Here is a 13,444-nt window from a genome sequence, read left to right as displayed (position 1 = left end):
GGGCCTTTTAATGGGCTTGGGCTTGAAGGTGCAATTGGGCTTGGTGGGGTCACATCATTGAATATGGTGTGAGTTTATTAAGAAAGCTAAGTAAAATTTCCACCAGACATTAAAACAAAAGGGAAATGGAAGGCACATAGACGTGAATTTTCCTTTCACAAATCTCAAGAGAAGAAGATGATGGATTGATTTAAAACAAAAAGGAAATGGAAGACACATAAACCATAGAAAACCAAGAACAATTAAAGGAAGAAGAAAACATAAAATGGAATGGAAAATAATGGTAAAAATGTGAGAAGCACGCCACTACAAGGCTATGCTAGAAGCCATGGCAACCTTAAAGATGAGTATATGTGTTCTGTCACTTGCTATGAAACATAAGGCTTAAAAGTATTCACTCCCTAAGGAGGAAACTCCCACAAATGGTTGAGACACAAAAGTGTTTTTACTTCAAAATGTTCAACCCTTGTACAAGTGGTAGAACACCCCTTAAATAGAAGAGTTTAGGGGCCTCTAAGAAAATAAAAGATACCTAAGGATGTCTCTACAAAAACCTAACCCTAACTTCTAGAAACTAGGTCAAATAAGGTTACAAAATGAAAGATAAAAGAGCTAACTATGGTTTGTGAAGACTAACTTCGTTTTAGCACTAAAGGAGACCAAGAAGGTGTCTCATGTGTCTCCAAAAGTGGCCAAAGTTTGCTAAAAACAAAAGAGACCAAAGGTACATAGGTACACTTGCTTTATGCCTTTTACTTTATGCTTTTTGCCCTTTCTCTCTCTTCCACCTATGCTTCATCTCATCTCCACTTCTCCACTAAGGTTGCGCCACATCACCCACCATAATTAACCTTACTTAAACCTACAAAACACATAAATAAGGATTAACATGTTGACTTAAGTCAAGTCAACTATAGTTAACAAGTCAAACCTAGTCAAAGGTCAACAAGTCAACTAAGATGGATTCAACTAAGACAACTTAGGGAATTTCAAACATAATGAAAACAATGAACATGGATGAAGGATTAGTGAACTTTCTTTCTAAACATGCTTAGTGTTCTTAAGCATGTGCTTCCATCCTTAGTAGATGGATAGAATTTGACCACAAATTCTTCAAGCCTTTGTAGATAGAACTTAACTTGATTTGGGGGAGGATTTGTGCCTCCGTTTTATTTGCTTTTGTTCCATCCTTTCTAAGGGTATTACCCCTAGCTTTGGTTAGGCCATCCATGTTTGTGCTTTGAGTCTTCCTTTTGAGCCTTGGAAGAGAAGGAAGAATGGTGATGTCCATCTTACTTTGGAATTCTTTTTTGGAGGCAAGTAACACTTTGGAGGTAACTTGGGTGAGAGAGGTAGGAGTGTGAACTTCTTGCCTTGGAAGGAGAAAGCATAGGTGTTAGCATGACCATCATAAAATACTTTTCTATCAAATTGCCATGGCCTACCTAGAAAATATAGGAGTTGCTTCCATATGCACAACATCACATAACACCTCATCTTTAAAATTTCCAATGGAAAAGTTAATGAGGACTTGTTGAGTTACTTTAATGTCTTTTTCCTTAAGCCATGATAGCTTGTAGGGCTTGGCATAAGGGATAGTTTTCAAGCCAAGCTTGTCCACAACTCTTGTGCTAGCCACATTTACACAACTTACATTATCTATGATGAGGGGACATAATTTGTCATTAATATGGCACCTTGAATGAAAAAGGTTTTGTCTTTGAGAAGGGTCAAGTTCTTTGGAAACTTGTCCTAGTTGGTGCCTTATCATTAACAATCCACCTTCAAGGGGTTTGATCCTTTCACTTGAAGAAGAAGTGTGGGAAGAAGTACCTTTGGAGGAAGGGGGAGAAGAATGTTCACTCTCTACTTCTCCTTTAAGGTTCAAGGCCATGGTTCTTTTGTTAGGACAATTTGAAGCTATGTGCCCATATCCCAAACACTTAAAACATTTTATAGAACTTATCCTTGTACCTTGAGAAGAATTAGAAGTTTCATTAGAAGGCCTAGACAAATTAGTCCTAGGAGGTGGGTCTTGGGAACTGTTGGGTGGTGATTTATCATGTTTTCTTTCTTTACCTTTCCAAGTACTAGAATAGTAGTCATTGTATGAACCACTCCTCTTGGCCTATTTTTTCTTTTGCAATTGAGTTTCAACTTTGATGACCAAATGTAAAACTTTGTCAAGAGAGGAGTACTCATATAACTCTACTAAATCTTGTATATCCCTCCTTAATCCACTCCCAAATCTAGCTACCTTTTCCTCTTCACTTTCAAATTGGAGTCCTACTTTTAGAAGCATGGACTCCATTAACTTGTAACATTCATCCACACATGGACCCTTGTTGAAGCCTTTAGAGCTTCAAAAGTGCCTCCCTCATATAGTAGGAAGGAATAAATCTAGCGTGCATCAAATGTTTAAGGTCCCTCTGAGAAGCCATGAGTGGCTCTTGGTTAATATTGTCCATAGATAATTGATGCCACCAAATCATGGCATAATCGTCAAACTTTAAGACTACCAAATCTACTTGCTCTTGATCACTAACTACATGAATGGTAAAAATTTGGTCCACTTTTTGTTCCCACTCAATGTAGATGTTTGGGTCATTTTCTCCTTTGAACTTTGGAACTTTGATGCATGGTGGTTGCCTTTATGGTTGAGTATGACGCCTCCCTCCACCATCATTTCCATGCCTTCTTCTCCTTCGTTGACCATCATAGGAGCTCTCGGATGAGGACCTCCTTCTTCTCTTCTCCTCCTCTCATAATTGAAGCCTTTGAATGTGTTCCTAGAGCATAATCTCACTTTGTCTTATATCCTCCCTCAATTGGTCAAATGTCTCTCTTCTACTAATCTCCATCTCCCTAAGAATTTATGCAAGGGTATGTTGTTCATTTGGTTGCATGAGAGGTGTCACAATTGGAGGTGAGTATGGTGTATGTGACTCCACTTCTTCCTCCTCCTACTCCACTATGGGATGCAAATTCATCTTCCCTACAAAACAAGCTCAAACCGAGACACAAAGAAGCAATTAGTTGGTTAAAAAATGTTGCAGCCCCGAGACCAAGTATGGTCCCAAAATAGCCCCCAAGTGTTTGGTTCACACTCCCAAAGCAAATAAGGCAAGGCTAGCACTCAAGTCTTTTAAAAGGAGTGAAAAAGCACTTAAAATTTTCGGAAACCGTTCACAAGCAAGGCAAGTGGCTCGGCCATAACACTCAAGGATAGTCAAGAAAGGCAAACTACTATGACAAAACAAAGAATACCTAATGAAAAGCAAGAAAAACAACAAAACAAGGAAATCTAAACTCTAAGGAGAAAGTTTAAGACAAAACGTTTAACAAGACTAAAACAAGAAAAGCACATTTTAAAGACTTTATGGAAAGTACTTGAACAAGCATCTTCAAGTCTTAAATCATACATACACCAAGAAAGAAAATAACCAAGTTAAAGCATGGAACTAATTAGCCAATATCACCAAATTCTCAATATGAAAACTAGTAGCATAACACCTAGTGAAAAAGACACTTTTAGTTCACCAAGGAGCAAGGTTGCTCTCGATTTTTAGGCAAAAATTGGTGCAAAATTTTCTTCTTTCCACAACTAGTTTCATAAAATGGAGAGAAAGAGTTTTAGGTGGCTTGGACACCTAGTTCCTCAAGTTTTAGGCCAAAATCAATTTCATGGAGCATACATCAAGCAAGACATAAAATGAATGCAAGATTCAAATACTTGGAAAAACAAGAACAAGAAAACTTCAAGTTAACAATGGACATATGACTCAAGCAAAAGTTAGGCACATTTAAAGACTCAACATGGCATACACAAAGACACAAACATGTAGCTATCATGCATTTAAACTCATGGATTTGAGGCTCAATGACTAAGCATCCAAAGACATGTTATCCAACCACATTTAGAAGCTTAAAGAGGTGCAAAAACCGTAACCAAACTGCCACAACATAACCTGAAAACGTTGATTGACGTATTCTTGGCAGATCTGACCTTTGCTCACTAATTTGATCATAACTCTCTCCATAGAACTCCAAATGTGTTGGTTCTTTTTTTGCTGGAAACTAGATTCAAAGAGCTTTCTTTTGACACAAAGAACGTAATTTGGACCACTGAGCTGTTGCAGTTTAATGTTTTAAAATCGTCACATTTTTTGTCAGCATTGTTTTTGTGTAATGGAAGTGGATTTGAACCATACCAAGATAGCTATAACAAGACAAGGTTAGCACACGAAAAACACACTATTCAAGATAACCTAGGATTTAGATACCAAATGATGAAGAATTATCTTGTTTCCTTTTAAGATTATTGAATATAGTGTGAGTTGATTAAGAAAGCTAAGTGAAATCCCCACTGGACATCAAAATAGCATGTTATCTAGATGTGAAGGTTCCATTAACAAAGCTCAAGAGAAGAAGTGATGGATTGATTCAAACCAAAAAGGAAATGGAAGGCACATAAACCATAGAAAACCAAGAACAATTAAAGGAAGAAGAAAACATAAAATGGAAAGGAAATGAATGGTAAAAATGTGAGAAGCACGCCACTACAAGGCTAGGCTAGAAGTCATCGCAACCTTGAAGATGAGTGGATGTGTGCCGCCACTTGCTATGTAAGATAAGGCTTAAAAGTATTCCCTCCCTAGGGAGGAAACTCTCACAAATGGTTGAGACACAAGAGTGTTTTTACTTCAAAATGTTCAACCCTTGTACAAGTGGTAGAGCACCCCTTAAATAGAAGAGTTTAGGGGTCTCTAAGAAAATAAAAGATACCTAAGGATGTCTCTACAAAAACCTAACCCTAGCTTCTAGAAACTAGGTCAAATAAGGTTACAAAATGAGAGACAAAAGAGCTAACTATGGTGTGTGCAAGGCTAACTTCGTTCTAGCACTAAAGGAGACTAAGAAGGTGTCTCATATGTCTCCAAAAGTGGCCAAAGTGTGCTAATTAAAAACAAAGAAGACAAAAATTACATAAGTACACTTGCTTTATGCCGTTTACTTTATGTTTTTTGCCCTTTCTCTCTCTTCCACCTATGCTCCATCTCATCTCCACTTCTCCACTAAGGTTGCGCCACATCACCCACCATAATTAACCTTACTTAAACCTACAAAATACATAAATAAGGATTAACATGTTGACTTAAGTCAAGTCAACTCTAGTCAACAAGTAAAACCTAGTCAAAGGTCAACAAGTAAACTAAGATTGATTCAACTAAGACAACTTAGGGAATTTTAAACATAATGAAAACAATAAACATGGATGAAGGATTAGTGAACTTCCTTTCTTAACCATGTGCTTCCATCCTTAGTTGCGGTCAATCCTTCATCATATATATATATATATATATATATATATAGTATATCATTATAATTTGAACATTAAAGCAAAAGAATGTATTCACTTTTTGTAGTGAACGTCTGGAGCTATATTATGCATGTTTCCTGATTAAGAACTAAGTTAGTTTTGCTTAAAATCAAAATAAAATAACTTATGAAATATTAGCTTGGTCTATATTTATGGGTTTACTTTTTCTTATCGGAGTTATCAAAGAAGGATGAAAATCAAATCAATAACTTAACATAAAGATGAAAATTTTGAAATAACTTTTGAATTTTATTTTAACTAATTTTTTATAAAGTAGTAACTTTGAATAAATTTAAGATAAAATATATTCATAAGTATGGATATTATAATAATTATAAAATTTTACAAGTAGGAAATTAGTTAAAAGGAAATATGTAAATAATAAGAGTTAAAAAATAAATATTAATAGAAATAAAATTAATTAAATCAAAAGATTTAATCTTCAAATATTTTAATATGAATCATTCTTCTTTATAATAAAAACTCAAAAATCATTAAAATAAAATATATTTGCCATTTTTTTCTTAATATTTTTACACATTAATTTCTAACACAAATCAAATAAATTTAGTTTTTTTTTTTACAATAGTTTTAAAGTTTTAAATATGAAATCACTTTTAGGACATTTGTTTAAATTTGAAGATTGCACAAAGTTAAAAGATAAAAAATTAAAAATATTTATTTTAAAATGAATTTAAATTCATGTTAATTTGATATTAGTGTGTTGCCTAAAAATAAGTATTTTAATGTCATAATATTAAATAATTTTTTTATCATATTTATAGTTATTGTCATTACTTAAATATTTTCATAACAATATATTAACAAAATATATGACAAAATAAATTTAAAAAAATAGCTGAAGACTCCACATTTTTGTGAACATTTTTTTAATAACTTTCGTTAAGATAATATTTTGAATAAAATTTAGACGAAATCTATATTTATATTAATGGTTGTTATATAGTCATTACCAATATTTATCAAGTAAATCTTAAAAATTAAACAATACCATCAATAATATTATAAATATATAATTTAAACAGTTAATAACATATAATATAATAAAATAGATAGTATATAATATTTTAAGGGTAATTTGTCTGCGTCTTTATAATTTGATTAATACATTATGACACCATGCAATAATATGAATCTCAAATATATATATATATATATATATATATATATATATATATATAAAGATAAAATTTATTTAAAGAAAAATATGAACTTTGAATATTTTTTTCAATAACTTTTACATATTAAATTTGAAATAAAATCCAGATAAAATATATGCATAAGTTATCATAAACAAAAACATGACATGAAAAAAAATGTATCATATCAATATGAACTACAATAGGAATCAAAATTAAAACGATAGAAGTTATACATAATAATAAAGTGAAATTATTAATGAAAGACATATTAAAATTGTTACACATGTATAGGTAGAGATAAATTTCTTGTTCCAATATTACATGTGCGCAAAGTATATGTGTAAGCAGTGAAGCGTAGAAAGTTGAACTCACATTCATAATCCCAAAATTTATGAATTTTGTTATCACTCAAACCATATAAGTAAACCTTCTTTTAGGTACTAAACACCAAAAATTCTTCATTCAATACAATAAAACTTTTTACTACTATTTGAGAAGGATCATTCTCCAACACCTCATTGCCTTCACTCTTATCTTTAAAATCTTTCTCCACAAACTTGATTCATACTTTGTCAAAACCCATACAGTAAATACTCTCTTTCACAATCTCACTAAACAAATGGATTGATCTAAATCAATGGTTTTTCCCCATTTAAAAATTCTCATCTCACAACTTTTGTCATGAGAACCCTTTCTTACTTCTTTGGGTACCCTTAACATTCTTGATTTTCCATCCTCAAAATTGTATGACATAATGTAAGGTCTAAAATATGGGTTGTTTCTTGTTAAGTAAGCAGAACAATCTGATATGAAATGAATAGCCCCTTCGTGATGCATAAGCATGTCAAATCTTAAACTTCTACTACCACTGAAAAATCCTTGTTTTGCTTCCACACTCCATCCTTGTATACTTTGCAGTCAAAATAAGAAAACCACTCAACTAAATTATCAATAAAGTGATATATCATAAAATTACCATCTAATTTGCATAGAAAACCAATTTTATGATCATAAAAACTCCTATTTTGAATGTGGTCAGTAGTTGGAATAGGTGAGCAAGATTGTGTTATTGGGTTGATGATATAAAAGTTTACTTCATTCTCACTAGCCACAAAACAAAGAACCAAATCGTTGCTTGTAACATTTTTAGACACCCTAGATGATGATTCTTCTCTAGGTAAGGGATGAAATTCAACTAGAAGGTTGCACCATCGAGTTACTTCAATAGGAGTTTCTGGCTGGATGAAAAAATAAGTGTCATTCCTCAATAGTGCATGTTGAGCTTGTTTGGATGAAAAACAAATTTCTTTTGGAAACTTTACAATATCATGCATATAGACATGAATTTGTATATGGCTTTTGCAGATAGTCTAGAGAATATTTGAAAGAAGTTGTCACAAGACAAATTCATTCTCAAGGTACTAATAAGAGAAAAAAGTCACAAATGTATGAAGGAAAGACGGAGAGCAAAAGAATATGCAAATATACCTAGAAAATCTAGTTTTATAGAATTTTTTTTATCTTTAATTTTATTTGTAATATTTCTAAAATTTTATCTCTAATATTTCATCCATTATCTATTTAAAATAAATATTCATTATTTTTATATTTAAAAAATATACATAGATATAGATATATAGATATATGATAATTGTAAGACCCACTTTAATTCTGTCCTAAAATTTAAGGGCCTCTCTTAGTCAGTTGGACCTAAGGTTGGCCCATAGGGCATCCCAAAACCCCTAAACCAGCCTAACCCTCTCATGTTCTACCCACTTTGCAAAATAAACCACCTTACTCCATTTTTCCCCTCAAACAGTGCTCTACTAGGGCTCGAAGCTCATTCAGATTAAACTCAGCTCAACCTCATTCTCTGCTCTACGTAAGTTGTTCTTTCGCTCACACTCTTTCTTTTCCAACTTGTTTTCGCGGTTCGTGTTAGGGTTCATCGTAGTAACCTCGTTTTCATTTTGTGCCATTGTTCTTAGCTCTTGAGTATGCTCCTAGAGCTGTTGGGTTCGTTGTCGTAGGTGTCTGTGCTTTCCACTAGCATCTGTCCAAGTGAGGGAAGCTAGGATTGTTCATGCTTTCATAAATAATGTGTCTGTTTTGGTTTTGTTGGGTGCTCTTGATAATTTGATGTGCTTTTGATGGTGTGAAAATAATCGGTGTATTGTTTCTGCATGGATTTTTGGCTTTGCATGCGTGAGACTAGGTGAGATCTGCTATGCTCGCCTAAGCGAGCTGCTTCTCGCCCAAACGGGAAGCTCTTGCCTAAGCGATAATGGTAGTAACTCGCCCCCTTTAGTTTCGAGTGTTCATCTGAGTGAAGGCCTCTCGCTTGAGCGAGATGGGCTAGCTTGATCAAGAACTTGAAGTACTCTGTGTTTTCAATCTCACTTAAGCGAAAGCTTTTCGCTTGAGCGAGAGACCCTGTCGCTTGAGCGAGAGCTCCTTTGCTTGAACGAGATTGACAGCACAATTGTTTAAATGTTTGTATGCTCCCATGATTGATTTGTTCACCCTTTTAAAGCAAGAAATATGATGCCAACGTTTTATACAACGTGCTTGTGTTTCTTAAATTTTTATTGTTTGGGATTTTGTGTTTTTACATGTTGAAACCAGTGAAAATATGTTAGTTTAGCTTAAGCGAGAGATTTTAGCTTAAGCGAGATCAGTCTAGCATAAGCGAGAATTTCTAGCTTAAGCGAGACTAGTTTAGCTTAAGCGAGATCCATCTAGCTTAAGAGAGAATTGCTACAGAATTTTAATTCCTTACTTTAACTTGAACTTGTGGATTGATTCAATTACTTTTAAAAGCATGAATTGGGCGAATGGGTAAGAGTAGAATGGTTTATGGTCTGTGATTGATAAGTTTAACATGACCTTGGCATGTGACTTGTATGAGATGGTTGGTAATCAAAGTGGCATGGTGTCAGTATGAATTACAATTCTATAATCATGGATTGGGAAGGATGATTTGGAATGGATTCAACATGGAACATGTATGAGGAAGGATTATAAAGGTTGGCATGAGATTTATAAGCATGATAAATATTACATGATTGTTTGAATATTTGGTATGTTGTCAGGACGTAATTCCATGAGCCTCTGGGTGAGATCTCATGGTGGTGCTTCAGTGGTCGGGACGTAATTCCATGACCCCTGTTAGTGGGAGTTCATGGTGGTGCCCTATCTATATAATTTAGTAAGGATTCAAGGTAAGGTTGCATCCTGACGCTCTAAGGAGTCAGTTAGTCTCACACAGAGTAGACTGACTCTTATGGTGAGAGTAGCAGGAGGTTTGAAATTCATCAAGGGCTAACCTTGTGTGTGGGGGTTGAGACATTGTAACATTGTAACACTTAGCTTGGGGGTGAGCAGAGAAATCCACCACAAGTGCAAGCATCCGCTGAATCCGACAATTATATGTATCCAGATGAGTCGAGTTTGAGTCTTAGTGTACTGTTTGAAAGGTCATAACATGTTTGGATGAGATATACTGATTAGAATGTGAAATAACATGTAACTGTATGATAAACTATTTTATACTCTAGCTTACCCTTTTTCTTGTTTGATTGCTTGTGTGTGGTTCTTCTCCTTTTGCGATGATCATCAATTTATTGATGTGAGCAGATGCGAGGAACACCCGGGGTCAACAGGGAGGTGATGGTTCCGCTGCGTAGCCCATATGGGCTGGATTCTACTGTCTTGGGCTTTCTCATAGGGCTATGGCCCATGTACTATTTTTGTCCTTTAGTACTTTAATAACTACTGTCAAGTTCTTGTATTATACTTTGTATCTGGCATCGTGGTGTGCCTTGGTTTCTTCTAGTTTTTTTTTTTGGATATTGTAAGGAGTAGTGGTTATACTTTCGGATTTGTTTCTTATACTCTATCGGTGTGGCATTTCATTTAAATTAAGGATATTATTTAAATGAGGTGTTACATTAATGGTAGCAGAGCAGTTCGTCCTTAGGATGACCTGAGGTTGTGGGTTTGTCATGCCTCACAGGTGTGAGTAGTCATGTCTAGTCAAGTGTCATTAAAACCAAAAGTTTTAAGAACAGAAAAACGTCTTGATAAAGTAATGAGGGTCGACGCTCATGACTATATTAAAGGTTGTTTTTCCTTTCTTAATTCTACTGGTTAGGGAAACACTAACACAAAAAAGCCCTTTAACGTCACCCCAATAACGTCTGCCTAAAAAAAGCTCAACGTTAAAAATGACCGGTGGCATTTTTGTAAATAACGAGACCTTTTTAACGTTTGACGTGGAGCAGACAGATGTTACTTAACGTCTGTTAAAAGATACCCCGACGTCACTCAAAAAAGGACGTCGGCCCCCAGCTCAACAGACGTCCCTTGACGTCGGACCAGTGCGTGCCAGACGTCCCTTTACATCGGCCCCTCCCACCCCCAACGTCACTTAAAGTCGGATATAACACCCCCGACGTTAAGTTTTGGTTTATCTCTGCGCGAAACGCAGAAACCCTCGCGCTGTTTATCGTTTCTGCGAGAGTTCCCGCCAGCGACGCCATTTCCGACGTCGTTCCCATTTGGCCAACAGTGTGCGGAGACCCTAAACTTCCTCTCAAAGTTCGTCTTTCAATTAGAAGAGGTTAGTTTTTCATTGTATGTATATATTTGTTCATTATATGTATAGAATTACTTGTATCAATTTATAAATGTCATTATAGTTTTAGTCTTAGACTATTTTTTTGTTAATTTTTTTGGCCTATTTTTTTTAATTAAAATTTTATAATAAAATTTGTAAAATTAGGAAATAAAATTATATTTATTATTAGATATATGCATGTTTAAATAATTCTCATTGCATTTTACTTTTGAATATTATTGTTGCAGTGTTATTTTATATATGTAGATTTATTATACTTATAGTATACAATGAGCGAAACTTAGTTCCCGTTTGAGATTTAGTACAAATGATTAAATTTTTAATCGTTTGTATTAAATCTTGAATTATCCGATTGGACAGTTTGAAAAAATTATTTTTCATAATTTGCTACAATGTGTACATTGAGGTTTACGCATAAATTTCATAAAATTTCGATTGAGGCTAATTTGTGTTGTTCTCTGGATGCATACTTGATTGTGATCATGATTAATCGCTTTCATTTCGTGTACCTCAGAGACCAATGTGAAATGTTGTCGAAATTTTGTGAAATTTATGATGTTTGACTTATTTGTACATGTGCTAGCAAATTATGAAAAATAATTTTTTCGAATGGGTAGGGCCTCACCTTGTGAGAGTTAAAAGTTTTAGATTGATTGAGTTTTTTACGAACATAGTATGGATCGAAGCTGGATGAATGAGCGCCGCATAAGTGAAGAACATGAAAAGGGGGTTTCTGAGTTTTTGCAATATGTTCAAGAACACGCAATCTCAAGTAACGGGACATATTTTTGTCCTTGTGTTCATTGTCTTAATCAAATACGTCATGACTTAGGAACAATGCGTGATCATCTATTCATCTTTGGTATAATGAGAAGTTATACACTTTGGACTTGGCATGGAGAAGTATTAGACAAGCCTACAACGTCACGAGGAACAGATTATGTAGACGACTGGATGAATGATCATTTAGAAGATATGGTACGTGATGTTGGGGAGGAGAATTTTGGAAAAGTTCATTTATATGATTCTCTTAAGTCCGATTCAGAGGAAGAATTGTACCCAGGATGCACTAACTTTACGCGACTGTCAGCAACTTTGAAATTATTCAGTTTAAAAGTAAGGCATGGATGGACGGATACAAGTTTCACAGAATTGTTGGAGTTGTTAAAGGAGATGCTTCTAGAAAATAACACATTACCTATCCGTAATTACGAAGTGAAGAAAGTTTTATGTCTAATGGGTTTGGAATATCAAAAGATACATGCATGCCCAAATGATTGTGTTTTATATAGAGACGAGTTTGCTTCACTGAAGGCGTGTCCAACATGTGGTTTATCGCAGTTTAAAAAGAAAATTGATGGAAATAGTGGCGATGAAGACAAAGATGGTCCACCTGCTAAGGTGATGTGGTACCTTCCTATAATACCTAGATTCAAACAACTATTTTCCATTAAAGAAGATGCAAAAAACCTGAAATGGCACGTTGATGGAAGAAAGTGTGTTAATCTTCTTCGACACCCAACTGATTCTCCACAATGGAAGAAGATTGATGAAACATTTCCAGAATTTGGTGCTGAGCCAAGAAACTTAAGACTTGGACTTGCTACAGATGGTATGAATCCTTATGGGAACTTAAGTAGCAAACATAGTTCATGGCCAGTTTTGCTGATGATTTACAATTTATCTCCTTTGTTGTGCATGAAGAGGAAATATATGATGTTGTCTATGATGATATCGGGTCCTAGACAACTTGGAAATGACATTGATGTGTACCTAAAGCTGTTGATCGATGATTTGAAACTATTATGGGAAGAAGGTGTTGATGTGTATGATTCATATTCTCAAGAATTGTTTTGTTTGTGTGCAATGTTGTTTTGCACTATAAATGATTTTCCAGCATATGGAAACTTGAGCGGTTACAGTGTTAAAGGTCATTTTGCATGTCCCATTTGTGAAAAAAACACGAGTTATATTCAATTGAAGCACGGTCAGAAAACTGTGTATACAAGACATTGAAAGTTCCTTCCTCGAAATCATCCTTATCGTAGAATGAAAAAAGCATTTAATGGAAGTCCTAAGGATGAAGTTGTAGCGAGACCCCGCAATGGTGAAGAAATATACAACCAAGTGGAAAACATTGACATTGTGTTTGGGAAACATCCAAAGAAAAAGACCACGGAGAAAAGCATTTGGAAGAAATGATCAATCTTCTTTAATCTTCAATATTTGTGTAAACTTGATGTACGACATTGTATAGACGTG

The 13,444-nt window shown here is 34.6% G+C and overlaps 1 protein-coding gene across 1 annotated transcript; it reads left to right on the top strand.

Moving 5' to 3' along the window:
- The first annotated feature begins 11,857 nt into the window (after positions 1-11,857).
- On the top strand, positions 11,858-13,198 carry LOC114163495. The gene has a single exon (XM_028047805.1). It carries the CDS (start codon positions 11,858-11,860, stop codon positions 13,196-13,198), a length of 1,341 nt encoding a protein of 446 aa, XP_027903606.1.
- Positions 13,199-13,444: the final 246 nt, after the last annotated feature.

The sequence above is a fragment of the Vigna unguiculata genome, chromosome 9, assembly GCF_004118075.2.
Source record: "Vigna unguiculata cultivar IT97K-499-35 chromosome 9, ASM411807v1, whole genome shotgun sequence".
NCBI lineage: Eukaryota > Viridiplantae > Streptophyta > Magnoliopsida > Fabales > Fabaceae > Vigna > Vigna unguiculata.
Note: the sequence above shows the minus strand (reverse complement) of the source record. Positions and strands in the feature narration are given on the sequence as shown.

Bases quoted from the DNA above. Each gene is read 5' to 3' on its own strand.
- LOC114163495 (XM_028047805.1), top strand. From the start codon at position 11,858: ATGGATCGAAGCTGGATGAATGAGCGCCGCATAAGTGAAGAACATGAA.